The following is a 23965-nucleotide window of genomic DNA, read 5'->3' as shown; positions in this document are numbered from 1 at the left end:
TGTTTATACTTAAGTAAAACCTAAAGCATTACTTTTTTTTCATGAAATAATGTAAAATGATTCAGCACCACGGATAAGGGTGAATACAACAATGCACCACTCCAGCTCTGCTCATCAGAAAAACTAATTACTCCAAAATTACATTATCTTGACTTAAACTTGAGATTGGCATCATACACCCAAAGTCTATAGTCATGAAAGCCAATGAAATTTGACTTTGTCATATGAGAATATCTGAGAGCCACCAATCAGGTCCAAGATCAGTTTCCATTTGATTTGGTCTACTTAGATTAGTTACCTTATCATGCCTCATTATCTACTTTCAAATCAAAGCAACATGAACACAGTTTACTTCCTTATCTTTGTTTGTAAGTATGATTGATAAATTCATGGTAGATGTTTAATTAATTACTATTAATTATGATTAATTGTAATTGCAATACCAATTACTCATTTTCTACTTTTACACTTATATGTATTCATTATCAAATGCTTTTATATCCAAACCAATTAAAATACTATATAAGTTTATGTTAACAGATTGTGCACCACTTCATTCTGATTATTGCTGCTTCTTGAATTCAGGTTGTGTCGGGGCAGAAAACGTTGGGCAACCAACCAGTTTACAATTTTCTAAACTTGGAGATAATGTCACAATTGAGTGCTACTTACCAGAAAAAGATGTTTATATCAAGGTGTGGTATAAGCAGGAGTTGAATAAGACACCCCAACTTATATCAAGATGTTACAATTACAAGAGACAAGCTACATTTTTTGATGGATATAATGATGGTCGTTTTAATGTTACAACAGACAAAGGAATTTTTCATTTACACATTTCAATGACAAAGAATGAGGATATAGCAACATACTTTTGTGGAGTGGTAACATTAACTGAGCTGAAATTTGGACCTGGAACATTTTTGATGCTTCAAGGTAGGTTTACTTTTCGTTATAAAATTACTAAGACAAATATTTTGTTTGTGTACTGTAATATCTGCAGGAGATTGTCATGTAAATTATGAGGGCTGGTTATAACGAGTACACCATAAGTGCGCCTGCAATACAAATACTTATTCTGTGAAATATTTTGCAATTTTGCTTTTAAGGAGAGCACACCAATACAACAGTTCTTCAGGAGCTCATTTCAGACGAAGTTCATCTTGGAGACAAAGTCACCTTCATGTGCAGAGTAAAAATAGTACACGAGAAATGTTCAGGAGGATACAACGCATTTTGGATCAGAAAGGGCTCAGAAGAATCTCATCCCAGTATCATTTACACTGATATAGTGAAGCAGTGTGAAGAGAGCTCTGACAATGGTTCTACTACAAAGAGTTGTATTTACAACCTGATAAAAACGAACCTAAGCATAACTGATGCTGGCACGTACTACTGTGCTGTATCTGCATGTAACAAGATAATGTTTGGAAATGGGACTACACTGGAATTCAACACACAAACAGGTAACATTTGTGACCATATTAAATGAATTAAAGATTACAAGAAATAACAATATAAATGTAAAATATGTGTTTCAAAAATATTCATAAATGATCATTCATAATTTAAAAGTTTCAAACTTAGATGATCAGGAAGAGTGACATCTAAAAATATATTTCTCTCTTAAGGTATCACTTACTGTATAAGAGTAAACGATGATGCACTTTGCCTTATATGCCTTACATATTTTTAGGTTACAAACTGATAATTTCAAGGGTATTATGCTATAAATGTGGTTAATGAGGACGTTTCTAGTGTCACCATAATTTAAATAGCTTAAAAAACATACTAAACAATGTTTATTTTTTAAATATAAAATGCAGAAAGTTATTTGTGAGGGTTAGGTTTAGGGGTAGGATTAGGGGATAGAGTCTACATTTTCAGAATTTTACTTACAGTATAAAAATCATTGTGTTTATGGAGAGTCCTCATAAGAATAGCTACACCAACGTGTGTGTGTGTGTGTGTGTGTGTGTGTGTGTGTGTCATCATGTCTAATACTACTATTTATACAGTACATACTACTTATAGACAATTGTTTTGTTGCAGATAGCAGCTTCACAGCAGCATTGTTGAATCCAGTGTTTCTTACACTGGTCTCATCAAACATCATTTCTCTGATAATAATGATCTCACTTGTGGCTGTGAAATGCAAACACCAAAACGTCTCATCAGGTATCATATTTAAAAGTTCACAAAATATTTTGAATCAGATTCCTAGTTTTATCTGCAAGTCTACAAACATCTGTGTGAATGTTCATATTTTGTGTCAGTTTGTGTCAACAGATCTGATCAAAATACATCTAGAGAACAAGACATTTCCAAACACAATGTGGTGTATATGAAGATCAAATCCTAATAAAAGAACTACGGCATACTTGAAGTGTTTAAGTGTTGTCTGTCTTTGAGATGATCCAAAAGTGAAAATAAAGACAATCTAAATAAACTTATTGCATTTATTTTCCCCCTTTTGTTTTTCAATTTTGTTTACACAATACCAGTATAAAAGCATATTTACTGTAATTTGTAACTGGATAAATGAACTCATATTTACAATATTCTATCATTAAAAAATATTTAATGAATACACAGTGCATGTCAAATCTCATGTGACTTAAATTTCAAGAAGGAAAATGCCAAATTAATCAAGTATAATTTAATAATTTACATAAAAAACTAGTGTCACTGATTTATTTTTTGTCAGTATTGTTACAACAATATAAAAGAACCAAAAGAACTAAAAGAATTGGCCACCCCATAGCTCCACCACTGTGGCCAATTAGCCCCTGCTGGTAGACGCAGTAACTAAACCATTACGATACCAACAAGCCTGTTTCTCTATCAATGACCCTTTTTAAGTGGACGTGTTTTCAAATTTTTGGAGGGCTCTTCTCTGTGTTCTGCCTTTGATGTCACGGCTTCTGATTCCATCAGCACATATGTGTTGTCGAACATCCTTTTCCTGTAGCTTCACAATTATGAATCACATGGCATTTAGGACTTAGATGATTGGCTCAAAAAAAAAAGAAAAGGGGAAAAAAGGGTCTTGTCTAGAAGGTAAATGTCTCGTGTCAAGTTTCTCGCTCATGCACGTTCTGTTGGTGCTTTCACTGCAGTGGCGTAGCCACTGAAATTGCCTCATTGTTCATAATTGCATGAGTCCATATAAGCAAAATAAGTTCATCCTTTCTTCCCCAATAACAATATGTTATGCATATTGTGGAATATTTGGACAATGTGCTTGAAAAGGTAGGCAACACTGTACTGCGCCTTTTCTCATTAGCCTATTGATCCTTAACATGTTATACGCCATTAAGCTGTTACTTCTTTGACCCTGCCTGGTTTAATGATCAGACTTATCTGCCTGTGTAGATGACAGATTTGTTTTATTTTTCAATTAGTGGCTCAGTAAATGCTCCCATGATGATATGCAAATCATAATCTAGGATCACCTTACCATCTGTTTGCATCATGTCAGACATTATATTATTCATATTGGCTCAAACATTCATGTTACAATTTTCTGTTTTTATAATGAACTAAACCACCCTGTACTCCATAAATACAAAGAATGCTAGAAAATATTTTGAATCTTCTTACAGTTGTGCATTCTTCTGTTCAACATAATGCATTACTGATTTATGTGGTATCACAATCAAGTTTTGTATACAAATTTACTGTAGTGCAAATTTTCCCACAATTTATATTTGTGTTTGGAAATATATTTGGAAAACACTGACGAATCACTCCAAAAAAAGATTATTCTATGATGAGTAATTCTGTCTAATATTTTTATATATTACCAGGCCTACATACTTCATTGAATTTTAATAAAAAAATAAAACAGAGCTGTATTATATCTATAATTATAGCTAAAATAAATTAATGCAGTGGTTATCAATTGTCATTTTATGTCACTTAAATTTGCTTTAGATGTTGGACAACCGATTTTTACTTGGCACACCCGTAGTCTTGTTTCTGGCTACACTGCTGATGCACAGTAAAATATTATTTTTAATTGTGTGTTTTTATAAAAATGATTACAAAGTGAAGTGCTCAAATAAATATTTCACATAATTAATTTGACAACTTCAGCTCTAAATCTGCTACTGTCTGTCATGGGATATTGTTAGCTTGTGGTAAAATACATAAATTGGCTCTGTTATTAGTCGCCTGACTGGTTGGTCTAGTGCAGGGTTCCTCAATAGGTGGCCCGAGACAAATGTTTGGCCCAAGCTAAAGGCCTGTTCACACAACTTCAGACGAAAGGTCTATGCACCTTATTATGCAATGTGGACGTAAGCAGCGGCTGCATTTCTGGTGAATGTGAGAAAGTTCCACTGACATTGACCGCAGTGTAAATAACTAGAAGTTTACTATACCAGAGTTAGTGATCTAGACTTATAAACTATCACACAACTACATGATGCGCAGCAGAATTATGTGCCAATGACTGATAATTTTTGTATTGAAGATACTGTAATAAAATCTGCTTCTTTCTTTACCAAGATTGTGATGATGCAGTCTTTTTGTCTCCATGTAAACCTCCATTCATATGTACCTGCATAACCTCCGATGATACCTTTATTTAATTCCAAAGGTGATGTTTCATAAGCCATGCTGAATGCTGATCTGCATACTGTATCTGTTTACTACATACTGCTAAGAAAGAGAGAACGTTCTCTGACAAGAATGCATTTATTATTTTGTCACAATGAAACAAGATGCAGTTTTGGTGCAAAGAGAGTTGAAGCAGCATTTTCCCAGCCACATGTTTGTGGTGGCGTGTCAGATGGTGCAGAGGACTGTCCTATCAGTGCCTGATCTATCATTCATTCTTCCAGTGTAACAGTGTGTGATTAAACGATCGCAAAAGTGCGATAAATGGTAAAACTTTTTCGCTCAAAACCAACGAGTTTATGAAAATCATAATTAATGATAATAATATGTAGACATTTTGCCAGCCTGTAATGTAAAGCAGCATTGTGTAGTATATTTTTATTTCTAAAATAGCTGGAAGTGGCTGAAACCGGAAGTGGTCCACATACATTAGACGGCACTGTTGCTGTTCTACAAACATTTATACTAATCTCATTCCTCACCTTCAGCTGTTAGAGATTACTGTAATATATTGAACACTGTTAAAGCTTTAATTTACCTAATTTGGTATAACAGTGTGACGAGGAGGGGGGCGTTGCTGGGCCATGATGGAGCACGGCCGACGCTGAATCAACTGATCAGCGGGAGAGTCAGATAAGGGGCAGCTGGAGGCGCCGGTTCGAGATGAGAGAGAGACGCACACGGCCACGTTGCATGTGTTTGTTTATGAAAGTTTCAAGTTAAGTTAAAGTTCAGGGGGGCACATGGGGCAAGGGGAGCAGAGGAACAAGGCAAAGTCAGAGAGACTTGAGACCAAGGCAGAGTTGGAGGGATGGAGATCCAGGGAGATGCTGCAGGCACGGAGAACCAAGCTGGAGCCAGATGTTCAGAGGGCTGAGGTGGATTTTGAGACCAAACAGGCCAGAGTAGATCAGGCGGATGGCCAAGAGACCAGGAAGACCAGAGCAGATCAGGCAGACAGCCAGGAGACCAAGGAGAGCAGCGCAGAGCAGATCAGGCGGGTGGACAGGAGATCAAAGAGTCCACCTCAGTGTAGGGACTGGGTCAGGAGTCCTGGTAGACGGCCACAGGGCCAATACAGGGTCAGGAGGCCTGGGAGGCAGCCACAGAGCTGAGAAATGGTCAGGAGGTGGAGCTTTAAAGATGTTGAAACATCCATGCTTTTATAACCTCACATTTACCAACACAGATTTGTCTCATATACTCTGTCAGCCAAAAATTCTAGAAGAAATTGATGTTGTCACAGAAAATATGGATAGAGTCTTCTCTGGCACTGCTGATAGTGTCACCCCCTTTTGATTAAAGAAAATGTAAGAAAAAAAACCCACACCATGGTACAATAACTGCACTCATGCTCTCAAGAGAGCAGCTCATAAAATGGGACACAAGTGGAATAATACAAAATTAGAGGTATTTCGCCATACATGGAAGTACCGTGTCTGTAGCTACAGACAAGCACTAAAAGCTGCCAGGTCAGCATATTTTATCAAACTCATAAAAAATAATCACAACAATTCTAGGTGGAAACAAAATCCACATCTCTTGTGGTGTTTTAAGTTAAAAAGTCTTTATTGGGAGGGCTACATGTTATAAAAGCACCAATGCGTTTTGCTGGACTTGGGCAGCCACTGGGCAGAGGTCAGACTGGCACCTCCTGGCAGTCACAAATGGGCTCCTCCACCTCCTGGTGGACAGCAGAAAGCTCCTCTGGCTCCTGACTGACAGCAGAAAGATCTTCCGGCACCTAACGGACCGCAGCGGGCTCCTCCGTGAGAGATGGGCTGAGAGGGGTTCTGGGATCTGGTGTACCATCTCTGCAGCAGGTATTCAACTTCCACAAGATGGCAGATATGGTCCACCAGATCCCAAAAGAGTAAAACAAAAATCCCAATTAACACCTCACTTAGGATTGTCCAAGCCTGAAAGGAAGAGCTGTTTCAACTGGGTCTCATCAAAGCACCACCTATGAGGCTCACTGATATGTTCCATAGCATAAATGCCGAAACCACGACCATTCTGGGACCTGGCCATGGAGTGGTAGAGCTGGGCGGGATAAAAAAAAAATGCCCCTTGCCACTGCTGGGTCCATGGTGGCTAGTTTGTCATGTCACGGATTGAAATATAGGACACAAATGCAGGAAGGCAAGTAAAGGGCTTTATTACAAAATAAATCAAAAATACAAACCAAAACTCTCACAGGGGGGAAAGACAGAAAACAGAATGTGGCAGGGCAGGGTCATGATCATACACACCCGGTCCCTTATCAGGCTAATCAAGCCTCCAAGAGGGATAAAGGCCGACTGCGGAGGATTGTGCGACAAAACACACACATGATGGACATGTCCGTAAACTATCTCTCTCTCCTGCACAATCCTCCACAGTCGGCCTTTATCCCTCGGAGGCCTGATTAGCCTGATAAGGGACCGGGTGTGTATGATCACGACCCGGCCCCGCCATCTGCCCTGTCACACAGAATAATCAACTTCAAAAACCAACCAACCAAAATTTGACTGAAATATTCAGGAATTCATCGACAGGAGATTGCACGACTCACACAAGTCTCAACAAAACAAACTGTCTAAAGCTCTGTGTCCGATCCAAGTATATGCGTAAAGCACGCACTGGGCACAGCAACAAAATGTGGAGTCTGCCTCCTCCAGGGGCAGATTCGCATTCAGGTTCACCACCTGATCCCTAAACGGGGTCATGGGAACCTTGGGCATATAGCTCGGTTGGGGCCTCAGGACCACGTGAGAGTATTCCGAACCAAACACCAGGCATGTGTCGCTGACAGAGAAAGCCTACAGGTCCCCTACCTTCTTGATGGACGTGAGCTCAGTCTTTAAGAGGCCACCTTTAGCTCAACTGACTCCAGGGCACAAATGGGGCTCCCTGGGTCTGTGCCGAGGGGAAACCAAGATGTTGAAGTATGCATACTTCAGGTCTGCCGCCGCAAACCAGTCCTGATGCCGCATGCTTGCTTAAATGCGAATCTTGAACGGAAGTCTGTGCAAGGCCCGGTTCAGTACTTGCAAGTCCAGGACTGGCTGTAACCCAACGCCTTTCCTTGGTAAGATGAAGTAGAAGTGGAGAAATAATGACCGCAACCAGGAACTGCACATAACCGGAAAGGCATCTTTAAAAAGATGCTTTCTGTCAGTGCCCACTCTTTTGCTCAATGCGCGCTGTCGAAGTGCCCAGGGGCATTCTCTGCTCTTATCTGTGCGAGAGGGGGAGAAACCGCTGTGATGCTAGATGTGGTTTACTGCCAGTCATGTGATTACTTGGCCTTCTTTAGTTCTAAGTACCTGTTACTTCACCACATGCACAAACAATGAAGGGAAATGAACATGTGATCACAAAAGTGCAGTGTAATAAAAATTTGGTTCTGATTATAGTAATAAAAGCAGACAACTCTTCTTCATACATTGCTCTCGGTCTGTGTGTAAACAACCATTTTAACACTAAAACTGGAAAGACATCTGCATTATGTTGTTGTGTGAAAGTCAGTGTCTAATACATATCTCCGCTCTTGGTTTAATTAATCTGCATCTTTTATATGACTGATTAATGTGTTATTTAATTTGTCCTTTAGCTTTGATTAAACTATATGTCTATATTTCAGCCATCACAACTCTTGCATGTTGATGTATTACAAGAAAAGATGAGAAAAGATCCCGTTATTACGAGAAAAGATGTCGTTTTTATAACATAACTGAGTGAAAATAATAAGTAGGCCTAAGTGGCAGCATTGCACCACCGTAGTTTATCTTGTAAGCTAGCTTCATATGATCTAGGAGAGAGCGGTGCACAAACTAACACTTTTGTGTAAATGTACTTGTGGCTCGAAGTATTTTTCTTTTTTCACATTAAGTTTACACATTTCTGGTACAAATATTTGGTCTTATTTCATCTATACAGTGTATACGTTTTTTCACCATCTCACTAGAAAGGAGAGTAAAATGACCGCATTGGCGGGGCACATTGTCACATGAACATATTACAGTGAATAGAAGATAAACTTAAATATTATGCCAAGTAAAGCTATTTATTAACTTTGTCATATATAATATAGCAATTAGTTTGACATTTACACACACAAAGGGTAATTATTAGGGCTGGGATAAACTATTATTTTTTTAAACAATTAATCTAGCGATTATTTTTCGATGCATCGATTAATCTAACGATTCATTTTTTTTCAGTCCGATTCGATTTTGATTCGATTAATCGACTTGTGACAACACCGGTAATACCGGTTTCATCGGGGGTAGGGGTGTATAAAATGTAAAAAAAAAAAAAAAAACATTTGCCGGGAGTTTGATTGACTGGCGATCTGATCAATCAATCATAATACGCCATTTTTGTCCGACAAAGTAGTCAGGAGAGAGAAGATTAACGTCAGTGGATTTCAATTTGAATAATGGATTGTAGGCTACTGTACTGACGTCTTTCCGCGGTTAAAACAACAGTCCTTCTGATGTAGGCTACATTCATGTTTAGCCTATTTGATGCTATAAATTAACCAAGGAAAAGATGATCGGTTCACGAGCAGCTTTAACTGAGGCAATCTGTCACGACACATTAAAGAGCCACAAAATAGTAGGCCTATTTATGGTTTAATTTTCTTTGAATGACCAAATTTGAAAGTTGAGACTTTATTAAATGTTACCTGCTTGGTCCTGTCTGTCAGCGCGTTGTCAGTGTCCTCTATGTATTTTTCACGACATTCATAGCTATAAGCGCATTATTAATAGCTATAAGCTTAAAACTTTAGGTGTCGACAACGTATTATAGCTTACTCCAAAATCGAGTGCAAAGTGGGGAGTTGAAAAAAACTTACGGTGCTCTGTCATCTGCGGCTGCTCCCGGTGGCGCTAGAATGGAAGGCCATCTCCATTTTGCAAAGATGACATATCACGGAATTTTTTCCTTTTAAATTAAATAATTCTCATACTTAAGAGGAACGAGTGCATGCCGCCTTGCACTTCTGATAGTCTGAGGAGCCACTGTCGTGTTGGCGGCGCCGCCATCTTTGTTTTGGGTCTGACAATTCGACGCAGCATATTTTTGCGTCGACGTATTTTTTGCGTCGACGTCATCCCAGCCCTAGTGCTGGTGCATTGCCGTGGTGCTAGAATGGAAAGCCATCTCCATTTTGCAAAGACGACATATCACATAATTTTTCCTTTTAAATTAAAGAATTCCCACACTTTAGATGAACGAGTGCGTGCCGCCTTGCACTTCTGGTAGTCTGAGGAGCCACTCGTTTTGCTTCTACTCTCCGGCGCCGCCATCTTTGTTTTGGTCTGACGAATCGACGCGCATAATTGGCGTCGACGTATTCGTCCCAGCCCTAGTAATTACGTAAATTACATCTGACTGCTTGGAATTGTGTATAGTTTGTTCTACTTGTTACAAAGTATCGTGTTACAGTAGCTACGTAATAGCTGTGCAGAATGTAAACCTCACTCTCCTGGCCTTAAAATATGCACTAACAACCAAGGCTAGAGGCCTTGGCTTTTCTAGTCTCCTGCAAGCATGTCTGACTCCCATGCTGGGGAAAGCCGGTTCGAATCTCATTCAGGGCGGGTCAAGTAGGGCCGGTGACAAGCTCAACTGGGATTTAAACCTGGCTAGTCACTTCTGCTGGCTAACTAAGAATGAAAAGACTATGCAAGATGCTTGCTACAGATTGTAGATTAAAATTACACAAAGTTTACCTTGTTTGGAATAAACACAACAACAAGAAAAAGGAGAGATGAAAACCCTTTATGGCGTTATGACGATATCTTCCTGCAATTGTTTTCACTAAATAGTGTTGATATGGCAAAAAGTAAACAAATGAAGGTCCGTCTAATCATAGTAGGGCGTAATTGGTCCCTAATAAAAACAACAACCCTTTTCTATTTTGAAAGCACTACAACTATGCATTCAGTTCTGTTTTTCCTTCTGATTTTTTTTTTTTAAATGTACGGTTATTTTAAATCAGATGATTGCAACATGCCCCAAAAAGTTGGGACAGTTGAGTATTTACCATTGTGAAACCTCATCATTTCTTCTAGCACATTAAGCATTTTAGGCACTGAAGACACAAGTTTGTCAAGTTTAGAAAGTGGAATTTTCCCCCATTTATCCATTATGTAGGTCTTTAGCTGGTCTTCATTGCTGTATGGTGTGCTTCATAATGCGCCACACATTCTCAATTGGAGATGGTCATGACTGCAGGCAGGCCAATCTAGCACCCACACTCTCTACACTTGAAATCTGGGCAGTATGTGGTTTGAGGTTTCCAGGGACGTCCCTGGAAAAGATGGTGCTGGATGGATCCAAAATTTGTACATGTTTGTCTTCATTCATGGTGTTCTCACAGATGTGCAAGTTACCCATGCCATACTTGCTTTTGGATTTTTGACACTTTTCAACATTTTGAAATGTGTTTTTTTTTTTTTTGTACCAAAAGTTCCACTGTTCTACTTTCCATCTAAGATGAGACCGAGCCCAGAGAAGTCAGCAGCACTTCTGGTCAGTGTTGATGTATGGCTTCTGCTTTGCATAGTAAAGTCTTAACTTGCATCTGTGGCTGCAGCGGCGAGTGGTGTTGACTAATAAAAGTTTACTTAAGTAATCCCAATCCCATATTCATGATATCCATTACAGATGAATGATGTTTTTAAGATGTCTGAGGGATCAGAGATCATGCGCATTCAGAAGAGGTTTTCGTCTTGCCCTTTACACACCAAGCTTTGATAATATTCCTTGAATCTTTTAACTATATTGTGCACAGTAGAGGGTGAAATGACCAAAATCCTTCCAATTTGACTTTGGTGAACATTTTTCTCAAAGTGCTGGATTATTTGTTGAAGCATCTGTTGGCAAATTGACAAGTCTCGAATGATCCTTGCTCTTGAAGGATTAGGCTGTTTTTGGAGGCTCCTTATATACTATGACATGATTGCCTCACCTGTTTAACATCTGTTTCACATCGCCTTGTTATTTTAACTCATCAAATTGTAATTAGTCTTAAATTGTCCCGTCTCAATGTTTTTGGAGCATGCTACAATCATCTGATTTGAAATGACTGTACATTTTCAAAAAAACAATTAAATTCACAAGGTAAAACAATTTAATATGTAGTTGTAGTGCTTTCAACATAGCAAAGGGTGAATATAATTTACAAATCACTCCTTTTTGTTTTATTAGCATTTTTCATACTGTCCCAACTTTTTCAGAATTGGGGTTGTAACTAAATTGAAGTCAAATCTGAAGTGAACTTCAGCCTTTAACCGTTTCATTTCTGAAGTGAAAACGTTAGCACAGAACTACCTACCCATAAGCATGTAATCACTCAGTAATTTGTTGCCAGATTATTAAACAGAAATAAAGACTGATAATAATTATTTTGACCAGAAACCAGTTTGATATTTAATATTTTTTCCATATAACCTATTTGTTTACTATTACAATCAGTCATGACAGCATGACACCCTGCAGGGTATATAAGTAAATACATATTACATAGTTAAACACAAATTAATATCACTGTACACACAACAGTGAGTATGGAATTAATCTTTCCCTGATTCACATACAGTAACCAAAAAAAAGGCATTAGAGTCCAATGTGGAGGATATAGAAACACTCCCTTATGTAATACAAAGGATTTGTTATTAACAATGTACAGTTGAAGTCAGAGGTTTACACATACTTAGGTTGAAGTCATTAAAATAAATGTTAACCACTTCACAGATTTAATATTAATATTAGTTTTGGCAAGACGTCTAAGACATTTACTTTGTGCATGACACAAGCAATTTTTACAACAATTGTTTACAGACAGATTGTTTCACTTTTAATTGACTATATCACAAACACCAGTGGGTCAGAAGTTTACATACACTGTTAACTGTGCTTTTAAGCAGCTTGTTTTCTTAAGCAGAAAATGATGTTAAGCCTTTAGACAATTAGCTTCTGATAGGAGGTGTACTGAACTGGAGGTGTACCTGTGGATGTATTTTAAAGCCTACCTTCAAACTCAGTGCCTCTTTGCTAGACATCATGGGAAAATCAAAAGAAATCAGACAAGCCTCCACAATTCTGGTTCATCCTTGGGAGCAACTTTCAAATGCCTGAAGGTACCCCGTTCATTTGTACAAATGATAGTACGCAAGTATAAACACCATGGGTGCACACAGCCATCAAACCACTCAGGAAGGAGACACATTCTGTCACCTAGAGATGAATGTAGTTTGGTGAGAAAAGTGCAAATCAACCCCAGAACAACAGCAAAGGACCATGTGAAGATTCTGGAGGAAACAGGTAGACAAGTATCAATATCCACATTAAAATGAGTCCTATACCGCCATAACCTGGAAGGCTGCTCAACAAGAAAGGAGAAACTGCTCCAAAACCGCCATAAAAAAGTCAGACTACAGTTCGCAAGTGCTCATGGGGACAAATATCTTACTTTTTGGAGAAATGTAACCAACAAAATGACAAAACGGTAACAAAAATGTAACCGTTTGGCCATAATGACCACTGTCATGTTTGGAGGAAAAAGGGTGAGGCTTGAAAAACACCATCCTAACCATGAAACATTAGGGTACAACATCATGTTGTTGGGTGCTTTGCTGCAGGAGGGACTGGTGCTCTTCACAAAATAAATGGCATCATGAGTAAGGAAAATGATGTGGATATATTGAAGCAACATTTCAAGACATCAGCCAGGAAGTTAAAGCTCATCACAAATGGGTTTTCCAAATGGACAATGACCCCAAGAATACCTCCAAAGTTGTGGCAAAACGGCTTAAGGACAACCGAGTCAAGGTATTGGAGTGGCCATCACAAAGCCCTGACCTCAATCAAATAGAATATTTGTGGGCAGAACTGAAAAAGCGTGTGCGGGCAAGGAGGCCTACAAACGTGACTCAGTTTCAACAGTTCTGTCTGGAGGAATGGGCCAAAATTCCAGCAACTTATTGTGAGAAGCTTGTGGAAGGCTACCCAAAATATTTGACACAAGTTAAACAATTTAAAGGCAATACTACAAAATACTAACAAAGTTTATGTAAATGTCTGACACACTGGGAATGTGATGAAACCAATAAAATCTGAAATAGATAATCTCTCTTCCATTATTCTGGCATTTCACATTCTTAAAATAAAGTATGATCCTAACTGACCTAAGACGGGGAATGTTTCTAAAGTTAAATGTCAGAAATTGTGAAAAACTGAGTTTAAATGTATTTGGCGGTGAATGTAAACTTCTGACTTCAACTGTACATGTTAATAGCTCAAGTCTCTGTAAATGGTATTAAAACAATATTTTGGTTTATCAAGAAATCATACCATGCTATAATTGCACTTCTTGAAAATCAATGATAATATCGTACATTTTCATTCAGTTTTCCCAAGATTGTATATGGACTTATTTTCAAGGATTTCCACTTTATTTTCAGCATCTTTAAGTGTGTTGGCAACCATTGCTCTGACCACTGATGTTAAGGGAATGGACATTGCAGTAGGAAAAACAGAGGAGAATGGACCAAGAAATTTCCGGGCCATCCACTCCGCTGGCCTGCTCTCTTGTCGGTCCACCAATAGCACCCTAGAAAAAAGTTGTCAAAACATGACCTTCAGATCAAATGAATCAACTGACAGGCATAACACATGCATATATGACACCAAACCTAGAGGTACACAGAAACTGCGACAGATTCCTTGGATCAGACCATTGTAGAACAAAAATGAGTAGAGTGACTTACGCTGGTCGATAAATGGAGAGGCGCTCAAAGCCGAGCTCCTCGACTTCCGCTTCAACTTGCCCCTGAAAATGCACCAATTTAGCTATAGTGAGGCATAATCCTATATAAGCCCCAGAGGGCCAAGGTGGTGGGGAAACAATTTGTAGTTTGAGAAGAAAAATAAGTAAATGCTTTTGCATTCTCTCACAAAACTTTGCATTGTTTTCGCATCACCCCAACAATTGTTTTCCAACCACCTTGGCCCATTAGGGGGCTCTTTATAATCCAGTACATGGTACTGTCAAAGCATTAAATAAATATAAAATAACACTAACCAACTGTGCCAACTCTTCCTATAGCTATTTCAACAAAATGTAACAGCCCGCTGTAGTACCTTAGTTTTCAGGTAGAGAAAGCTGCTGGTTTTGTCAGCACCTTTGGAGGATTCGAGGTGAAAATGAGAGCAACCTCCTGCTTTGGCAAGTTCTGCTGCCTTGAGAACGTAGTCGTGATCTACCCGCACAAATCCTTCCTGTAGCCCATACAAAAAACCAAACAGTTGATTGTATGCATTTAATAAATATGAAATGTAGATTTGCACATAGGGTTAATCACGAATGTGTCTTGGTATAATTATAGGGATAGTTCACCCAAAAATGAAGATTCTCTCAACATTTACTCACCCTCATGCCATCCCATGTGTGTGACTTTTCATTTTTAGGTGAATTACACTTTAAAAGTTCTAAAAAAAACATGGTTTCTTTAAAACCAAGTGTTGTTTACCAGCTGCAAACACATATGAATTTATTTACTTGCATTGCCAAATATAGTTTAATAGTTTGCAACTGGGCTTTATTTTTCATATTTATGATGTTTCACGATTTTCTCCTAATACTGATGCATATTCTTAATTGTATTTATTACTATACAAAAGTCCTCTTCTGTTTCTTAAGTTGAAGCATTTAATGGGGGCTGACACACACTTTAAGTGCATATCTAAAGCCCCTCATTTCACGTCTTATTGAGGTTCAGGCAAAGAATCCTGCATGTCTGTACGCAACATAGGTAGGTATCTTTGATTTAAAGGTGCTGTAAGCGATTTAAGCCGTTCTGGAACTTCCACCAGACCAGCCACTGAATTAGCCACACGCAAAAAAGACATGCATACACACTACAGATCATTGTGTTCAAGCAGATGGAGGGCGATGGGAACCCCTGAGCATTTTGTTGTCTGACCCCGAGTGTTTCACGGGAGCAGGACACCATACTGGCACTTATACAAGCATATTTACACAACCCTGTGAACATGCATAATGATTGACAGGTAGAAAGTCTTATTGGCTAAACAAAGCATAAGACCGATTTCGTAATAAGGACGTTTTCTGCATGTCATTTTTTTTGTTTTTTTTTTACTTGGAACACCTTTAACACAGGTAACTATAACATCTGAAACTTACAGCTCCTGCTTTGGCTTTGGTGGTACCTAGACAGCAGTATCCCACATCATGACCCCGAAAAGCCTCTTCATACTCCTCCAGCTTTTCGAAATCAACCACCTTTTGCTCCTGAAGAAAAGAATACCAACGAGTAAAAAAATTTACAGAATTTGATCTTTGATAACCACAGGTCCATTATTAATCTACAGTGGCACAAAAAGTATTGGACACTTCATTGCATTAGATTTTGATACATTTTGGAAAATACATTTACCAACTGGTCACTGTCATTTTTAGTGTATGTATGCATACAGTATGTATTGAGTGGCGTCACCACAGGTGTAGTTTATCACATTTTGGATATACTGTTTGTCAACCAGAATGCGTCAAAGTGTTTGTGCACAGTTTTTTATATACATCAATGCCACTTGGTTTGATATCCTTATTATAAACCGATCAGCCACAACATTAAAATCACCTGCCTAATATTGTGTAGCTCCCCCTTATGCCACCAATACGGCACCAACCCTCATCTCAGAACAACATTCTGAGATTATATTCTTCTCACCACAATTGTACTGTAGACTTTATCAGTTCAAACCAGTCCTGCCATTCTCTGTTGACATCTCTCATCAACAAGGCGTTTCCTTGCACAGAACTGCCGCTCACTGGATGTTTTTTGTTTTTGGTACCATTCAGAGTAAATTCTAGACACTGTTTTGAGTGAAAAATCCCAGGAGATCAGCAGTTTCAGAAATACTCATCCAGCCCATCTGACACCAACAATCATCCATGCAATTATCTAATCAGCCAATCGTGTGGCAGCAGTGCAGTGCATAAAATCAGGCAGATACAGGTCAGGAGTTTCAGTTAATGTTCATATCAACCATCCGTATGGGAAAAAAATTTGATCTCAGTGATTTGGACCATGGCATAATTGTTTGTGCCTGATAGGCTGGTTTGAGTATTTCTGTAACTGCTGATCTCCTGGAATTTTCACACAAAACAGTCTCTAGAATTTACTCAGAATGCTGCCAAAAACAAAAAACATCCAGTGAGCGGCAGTTCTGTGGATGGAAATGCCTTGTTGATGAGAGAAGTCAACAGAGAATGGCCAAACTGGTTTGAACTGAGTCTATGTCTATGGTAAATCAGATAACAATTCTGTACAATTGTGGTGAGAAAAATATAATCTCAGAGTGCTGTTCTGAGATGTGGGTTGGCGCTGTTTTGGCAGCACAAGGGGGACCTAAACCATATTAGGTTGGTGGTTTTAATGTTGTGGCTGATCGGTGTAAAATCCATAAATTTTGTTGTATTTTAATTTCCAAATTTTTTTCGAGCAAACTGCACGTGAGCAGAACTTTCCCAAACTGTACACCATACCAGATTTTCATAGGTTTTATCCTCAAAGGTTAACAGCCTTCGTCCAATGAGTGTGATCTTGGAGAAGAGTTTGCGCTCAACTAATTCTTTCAGTAGCATTTTCCCACTCTCACCAGAAGCGCCGAGAATAAAACACGTTCTGTTCTTCTGCCGGTATTTCTCTGCCATTGCATGCAGATCCATTCTGTAATGAGGAAGAGATTGCAAACGAGCCTGTTTAATTCTTGCAACATCACCATGATATTGCAGATTCTGCACAGGTATACCACAGGATATGTTTTCCACTGGGCGTGCACAAAACGTTGCTATGCTAACTGTTTGCAAAGAGATAAATAGTTATTTTCCTCAAGAGGGCGCCTGGTGGCTCAAAAAAGCGGAATCGCATTGAGCTGCTTTCAAATCTCAGGACGTTTTTTGCCTTACTGGTGTCATTTTGTACAGTAAAAACTATGACCGTTTGAATCTATTGATTTCACAGAATTATATCTGACATATAAATGTTAATGCGCCCCAGCAACAGAGACTTTGCCAGCAATCTATAAAAAAATACATGCTTCAAAAACCCTTACCATAAAATTACAAACGACAGTGATTGGTCCATGCTTAACAGCGCTGAGGAAAGTAACAAGTACCTCGTGACAAAGCAGGTTATTTCCATAGCGCGTCTGAACAATAAGTTACACTTGAATAATGGCACTGGGAAATTTTAATAGCAATTGAATCGAACAGAATACATTGAAAAGTTAAAATAGGTGAATTACTATTTAGACCCATCGTATCTGGCCAATTAGAGACAGCTTCTGGGCAGCTAAGCCCCGCCCATTTAATGCTTCCATTTAATGGCCATTCTAACGCTTATACTTTTTATTAGTTGAACGCTGTTACTATGAACAGGAATCAGCATGCATTTATACAGTGAGAACGTACTGCTGGAAATTTGTTGGTAATGCAATCGTCAAAAGCAGGATAATGCAACAATATACAGTATTGCACAGTAGGATATATGAATACAGAAGTAATACTAAGAGTACCAGTAGTCTTTTATGAATACTTCACCTTGGGATCTCGTCTGTCTCTGAATTCTCCAGATATTGAAAAACAGCGGCAAGTGCCACAACAAAAACTGTCAAAAAACTACAGGCTTTTCCACAATTACCCAGAAATATATTCATCCCAAGCACGTTATAAACGGAGCATACATTCACACGTCTTCCTGTTTCGTCCTCGTTTCACACAGCGCCTGCGCAGATCAAGTGCATCATTTAGAATGCAGCGCTGCTGCTGTTTGGCATTGGCCGAATATATATATATATATATATATATGTATATATATATATATATATATATATATATATATATATATTAGTTATTCGACACATATTGTACATATTTTTTATTATATACATAGATACGCATATATATATATATATATATATATATATATATATATATATATATATATATATATATATACATAGCGTTTATTATGTTATTGTTTTATTTTATACAAGATGAAAAATTATGTGCTTTTGTAAGTCATAATCATATACAAATGCATAATGTTTAGATAAAAAGTAATAATTATGAGAAACAAATTTATGATTTTGATATAAAAAATTAATAATTATTAAATAAAAGCATTATGATGAGATTATGCAAAGTATAAATTAGGTTTAAATTATTATAAATGAAAAACATTTTTTTTAAGTAAATTAATCTCATAGTAATGATTTAGCGTCTCATAATTATGGTTTAGTAACTCATAATTATGATTTATTATCTTATAATAATGATTTAGTAACTCATAATTTTGATTTATTATGAATTTTTATCACATGCCTCTTTTTATATCATAAGTATGACTTGTTAATTTCAAAATTATGAGATTGTATCTCATAATTTTGAGGTTTTATCTCGAAATAATTACTTTTTATCTCATAAAAGCAGACCAGACCCTCCTCATAATCCACAAACACTCCCACTTTCTGTGGCTTCACTCTCAGAGAGAGACAGACAGCAGGACCAGCACAGGCTTTATAGTCATTTCTATTTTTTAAACACACAGTCCAGTATCCATATTGAGGACGCATTGTGATCCTTCCCTTCCTGAAATTATTTAATATTTAAAACAAAGTGTTCAGACGTGACCATATTTACAGTATTTTATCCACAGTATTATTGATAGTGAATGTGAGAGAACAGTATATACTGATCACATATTGTACCTGCATACTGTTGCACCATCCTCAGCACTGTGAAGACAAATTATAATAAAAGATTATGAATAGTTCTCACAATTCATGTGTACAAGAGCTGCTTTTATCTAACTGATGTCATGTATGTATCTTTGCTGATATTATTTGTTGCTGCTTCTATTACTGACACTGAACTAGTAGATATGCACATTTAACCTTGAAATCAGGGGAGACAGGGGCTAGTTGTAACATTGTACTCAGTGAATATTTCTCAGGATAGGGTTTTAAAAGTCAATTTCTAAATATCCAGATGGAAATCACAGTAAAATAAATTGGTTGACTTTTCTTTAGATGACATTTCAGTTTTCAGCTGCTCAGGATGTAATATACTGAACAGGAAAGCATATATTATAAACTGAACCCCCCCAACCCAAATGCCAAACCTAAACTTAACCACCAGTGGAGTAAAAATTTAATGTTAGAGTAAAAAATGGATCTTCCGAATCATAATTGTCACTGATTATGCAAACATGATTACTTCCTGGTTTCAACATGGGATCTGAACCCAGGTGTCCCACACTGCTGAAGCAACACATTTCCTGTGTCCCCACAAGGGATGGTAAACACACTTGAGCGATGCAAAACATGTCTGATAGGAGATGGCTCTTGGAATCGAGTTGCCAAAATGTGTCCAATCTTAGGGTACTGAAACTCTCAGAAACTACTTGCCAGCTTCCCATTTACTGTATCATGTTGGAATAGCCACATACCCTAAAGTCTTAGCTACAAAAAGCTTTGAACATTTCTGACCATATTACCTTGATTTGATCTTGATGTTTGAAAATGTATTAATCAACTCATTTTAGATGAAAAACAATGTAATTATTTTAAGGATAACATCTCACGGAGCAGTAGCCTTGAAACTTTATACCATCATACCAATTTGATTGGCTTGTGAAACTTGGCACCCCACATATGCTGATGTCATAGTGAGCATAAAGTGTGGCTCAGCTTCACACCAACAGTATTTTCCAACTGAAGGATAGGAGAGAGTGTCTCTTGTCCCATGACAGTGAAAAATAAGTAGCTTCTGTAACGTTATTAGTAACCGAGCATTAAATTTGATGCTGCGTCAGAAGCTGACACTGTGGGAGCCATATAGAATCATGCCATAGTATTGATGTGCAATGCCTACTAGCCATACAGGGTAGTCAAAAGCAATGCTGTAGCCACACCTTCAAATTTAAAAATAAGTAGGGATGTGGAAACATGAATCAATGGCTCGATGTCAAAACAGAGACACTAGCTATGGGAAGTGGATCAATGTCGCAGCATTTATTCACAGTTAGTGGGAAAGACGGGATCAGAGTGATTGTCTGGCCAATGACTTTGGTACCATGAGACTAGATGACATGATAGTCAAACAATGGCTTTTGGCACAATGACACTAGCTGACAGGGTAGTGGGAATTTGCACACATGCTATCATTCACCACTGGAATGGTGGTGTCATAACTTCTAACACCAATACTAACCAATTTGTCAGTGATTACCCTTCTTTCTCTGTAAAGTTCTGGGAAGATAGGGAAGATACATGCAAGTTATAGAACCTGGCGAAGGTGTTAGTGGAAGCCCAGCCAGACATAAGTCTTCTAGAGACACACCCATCTCCCATGCCCAAGCAGCTCTACCATCTCTGGGAACTCCTTGCTTTCCAAATCTTGTGCAACAGTTAATGTAGCAAATTTGCCATTCGCTGGCCATCTGTGAGCTAAAGCTTTATGCCTAGTGGAGCTTTTGTCTTGAAGTACTATAGACAACAATGTGTATTTTCTGGGAAGGCAAACAGGTCCACTGATCTTCTGAAATGTTTGAGGGTGGAATCTCCATTCCCCCTTCGTGGGACCCTGATGCTACAGTGCATCTGCTCTGCTATTCAGGTGTCCGGGGACATGCATAACACAGACCGAGAAGGCATATGATTCGTTCATGAGGAGAATTCGGCTTGCTAGGAGTGTGGACGAGACCATACTCCTCCTTGGTAATTTATATACGCCACTACTTGACTATTGTTAGTATGATTCAGAACATGAGTTTCTTGTATTACTGATCGAAAGGCTTTCAGAGCCAACAGGACTGCTAACAGTAGGTGGTTTATGTGCCACATAGTTTGTACACCTCTCCAGATGCCAAACGCAAGACATCCTTCGCACAGGGCTCCCCAGCCTGTTTTAGATGCATCCGAAGTGACAGCTGTGCGTCTGTCTACCTTGGCAAATGCCACACCATGCTTTCTTTTATATAACAAGCGTGGCTAAGCAGTGACGCATCACTACTGTGGGAGGCGAAGGTGAACATGACACCAAGCTTGATGAGGGACTCTCTAGTTGAGCCAGCACTGGTGAGGTTTCATCCATAGCAAGCTAGTGGTTTGATGATAGCTTCTGCGTCCATCAAACCCAGTGGTCAGTGAAAGTGATGCAATTGCAGTGTGCTTCCTAGCCTGAAACTTGTCAGGTGTAGGAGAATGGACTGAACACATTCTTCTGTCATATGTGCCAGCATGACTTCCTAATCAAGGAAATTTGCCCATTTTTGTAAAGTTGTTTGTGCCTCGGGACACTGCAGGGAAGTTTGTAAACTTTAGTTGGTTGTGTCAAAGATTTAACATGGAGCCAACAAAAACAGACATCAATTTTTTGATCAAGGCATGAAGCCACGGGGAGAGCTAGTGAAATGTTGCAGGGATACAGAGTAATGTTCCGGGCTTTCTTCTGAGCCAGTGTGGACTCACGCAGGAGGACTTTTTTCCACTGGGGATGAGGTCCGTAAAGTGCCACCTTCCACTTGGGTGCACTGGGTGCACTGGGTGCGCTGACGTCCAGTGCTATTTATTAGTTGCAAGCTCTCCTTCAGGGAGACAAAATATAGTACCCTCGACAAGAAGTGTCTTGCGATTAAGTGGGCTGTTGCCTCTTTTGACCCTCCGCTACTACCTGCTGGGGTGGGCCTTCACCCTCTGTTTCCGATCACGCTCCTCTGCAGTGGCTCCACCGTATGAAGGATACTAACGCGTGGATCACCCGTTGGTATCTGGCTCTCCGACCCTTTAAGTTCAAGGTGGTCCAAAGACCGGGGGCGCAGATGGTTGTGGCTGAGAGAGCGGCAAGCCTTGTCACCTGGTTCACAATTATCCCTAACACCTGTCTCTCGTTATAGTGATGCGGAGGGAGCCCAAAAAGGGATGCCAGAGTGTCAGTGAGAGGGAGATAGAGTGCCCTAGAAGCACGAACAAACATCAATTGTGTGTGAAGCTGAAAATGAAAAGACTGACCTTGAACCTGCTTTGCTATCTCCTGACTCATCCATTGTCCACAAACCAAGATCATTTTACAATCAGGCTACCCACAGACCTGCCAATGGCTTGGGCAATAGTATTGGTAGCGATGAAGCTCTTGAATAGCTTTTTCATCCTAGTCCTTCAACAAGTCAGCCTGGTTGCCCGAAAAACAACGGGCAGTTCATCCAGCCGCAAGTGCTCGAGCTGAAGCCTTCTGACTGCCTGACCAAGAACCTCAATCAGCACAATCTCTGAAGCACATATAGCACTGTTTTAAACAGCTCGAGGGGAAATAAAGCCACTATGCTAATCAAACGAACGTCACCAGGTCTCAGCATCAGCGGCCTCCAGCGATATAGCATTACCTACTTCGACTTCACCAGAAAATGTGATTGAACCATGCACATCGACATTGGGGCGCAGTTCATCACGGACGCTCTGTGTGTGTCAGAGGCACGCAAGGCTTGTGTGGGCACCATATCCTCTTCAAAATCTTCAAACTCTAAATCCCGTCCTCACACCCCTCCTTCAAGTTGTCCTTCAGTAGTCACACAAGGAGAACAGTGGGAGGGAAAGGGATCTGCTTCCATTTTCTCAATCAATGCCAGTCGCACATGCCTGTTGGTCATGGTGATGTATCACTCACAAGGTGAAAAAGTTTCACCAGCCATCAAATTGTCATGATGGTATAGTCTTTCAACCCTATGGTATAGGGTTCTCCCTCAGCATCAGGTTCTGACACAGCATTGAAGTTACCTTCTTAAAAGGGAACAAGGATTTTTTTAAGGATCATATATAGTTACTAGCGATGTGCCTGAAGCCAAAAACCGTATTCGGAAAGGCACGAACAGTGACTTCAAAATGAATAACGAATTTGTCAGAATAACAGAAAAATATTAGTTTGACTAATTATAAAAAGCACAAGGATTAAGCAACATTTTAAACAAGCATCCAACCCAACCAATGACTGTGACTTTATGATAATCCAGTATTACTAAAGAGTAAACTTCATGAATGAAAATGCACATAGTATGATTTCAAATTGGAAGGCCATGGTCTCTGTTATCTGTGTGATTAACTTCTTAACCACTTGTATTATTTAGATATTGGATTTTGTACTGAGCATTAATGTTGAGTGATTATCATTGGATTATTGATTTCCTTTATTTTCAGGTGGCCTGCAGCAGAGTCAGAGCTCTCCTCAAATCTCCACACTCACAGAAGATTTCATACTGATCTCAGG

The 23965-nt window shown here is 39.0% G+C and overlaps 2 protein-coding genes across 2 annotated transcripts; one reads left to right on the top strand and one right to left on the bottom strand.

Moving 5' to 3' along the window:
- The first annotated feature begins 325 nt into the window (after positions 1–325).
- On the top strand, positions 326–2410 carry LOC127651309 (uncharacterized). The gene is made up of 5 exons (XM_052137094.1): positions 326–368; positions 586–936; positions 1110–1466; positions 2053–2178; positions 2277–2410. Exons 1-5 carry the CDS (start codon positions 338–340, stop codon positions 2360–2362), a joined length of 951 nt encoding a protein of 316 aa, XP_051993054.1. The 5' UTR covers positions 326–337; the 3' UTR covers positions 2363–2410.
- A 7975-nt stretch (positions 2411–10385) lies between these two features.
- On the bottom strand, positions 10386–18435 carry htatip2 (HIV-1 Tat interactive protein 2). Its single transcript, XM_052128027.1, has 6 exons — positions 18245–18435; positions 17189–17372; positions 15824–15931; positions 14761–14898; positions 14388–14449; positions 10386–14230 (listed from the first exon to the last, which is right to left on the bottom strand). The coding sequence occupies exons 1-6, from the start codon at positions 18358–18360 to the stop codon at positions 14020–14022; spliced, it is 819 nt and encodes a 272-aa protein (XP_051983987.1). The 5' UTR covers positions 18361–18435; the 3' UTR covers positions 10386–14019.
- Positions 18436–23965: the final 5530 nt, after the last annotated feature.

Source organism: Xyrauchen texanus, chromosome 1 (genome assembly GCF_025860055.1).
Source record: "Xyrauchen texanus isolate HMW12.3.18 chromosome 1, RBS_HiC_50CHRs, whole genome shotgun sequence".
In the NCBI taxonomy this organism is placed as follows: Eukaryota; Metazoa; Chordata; class Actinopteri; order Cypriniformes; family Catostomidae; genus Xyrauchen; species Xyrauchen texanus.
The sequence above is the reverse complement of the archived record's forward strand: the minus strand, read 5'-3'. Positions and strand labels throughout refer to the sequence as shown.

Coding starts and splice junctions, on each gene's coding strand:
- LOC127651309 (XM_052137094.1), top strand. CDS start 338: ATGAACACAGTTTACTTCCTTATCTTTGTTT. Junction 369..585: donor TTACTTCCTTATCTTTGTTT/GTAAGTATGATT, acceptor TCTTGAATTCAG/GTTGTGTCGGGGCAGAAAAC. Junction 1,467..2,052: donor GGAATTCAACACACAAACAG/GTAACATTTGTG, acceptor GTTTTGTTGCAG/ATAGCAGCTTCACAGCAGCA.
- htatip2 (XM_052128027.1), bottom strand. CDS start 18,360: ATGAATATATTTCTGGGTAATTGTGGAAAAGCCTGTAGTTTTTTGACA. Junction 14,899..15,823: donor CCAAAGCCAAAGCAGGAGCT/GTAAGTTTCAGA, acceptor TATGGGCTACAG/GAAGGATTTGTGCGGGTAGA. Junction 14,231..14,387: donor CTCTCCATTTATCGACCAGC/GTAAGTCACTCT, acceptor ACTTTTTTCTAG/GGTGCTATTGGTGGACCGAC.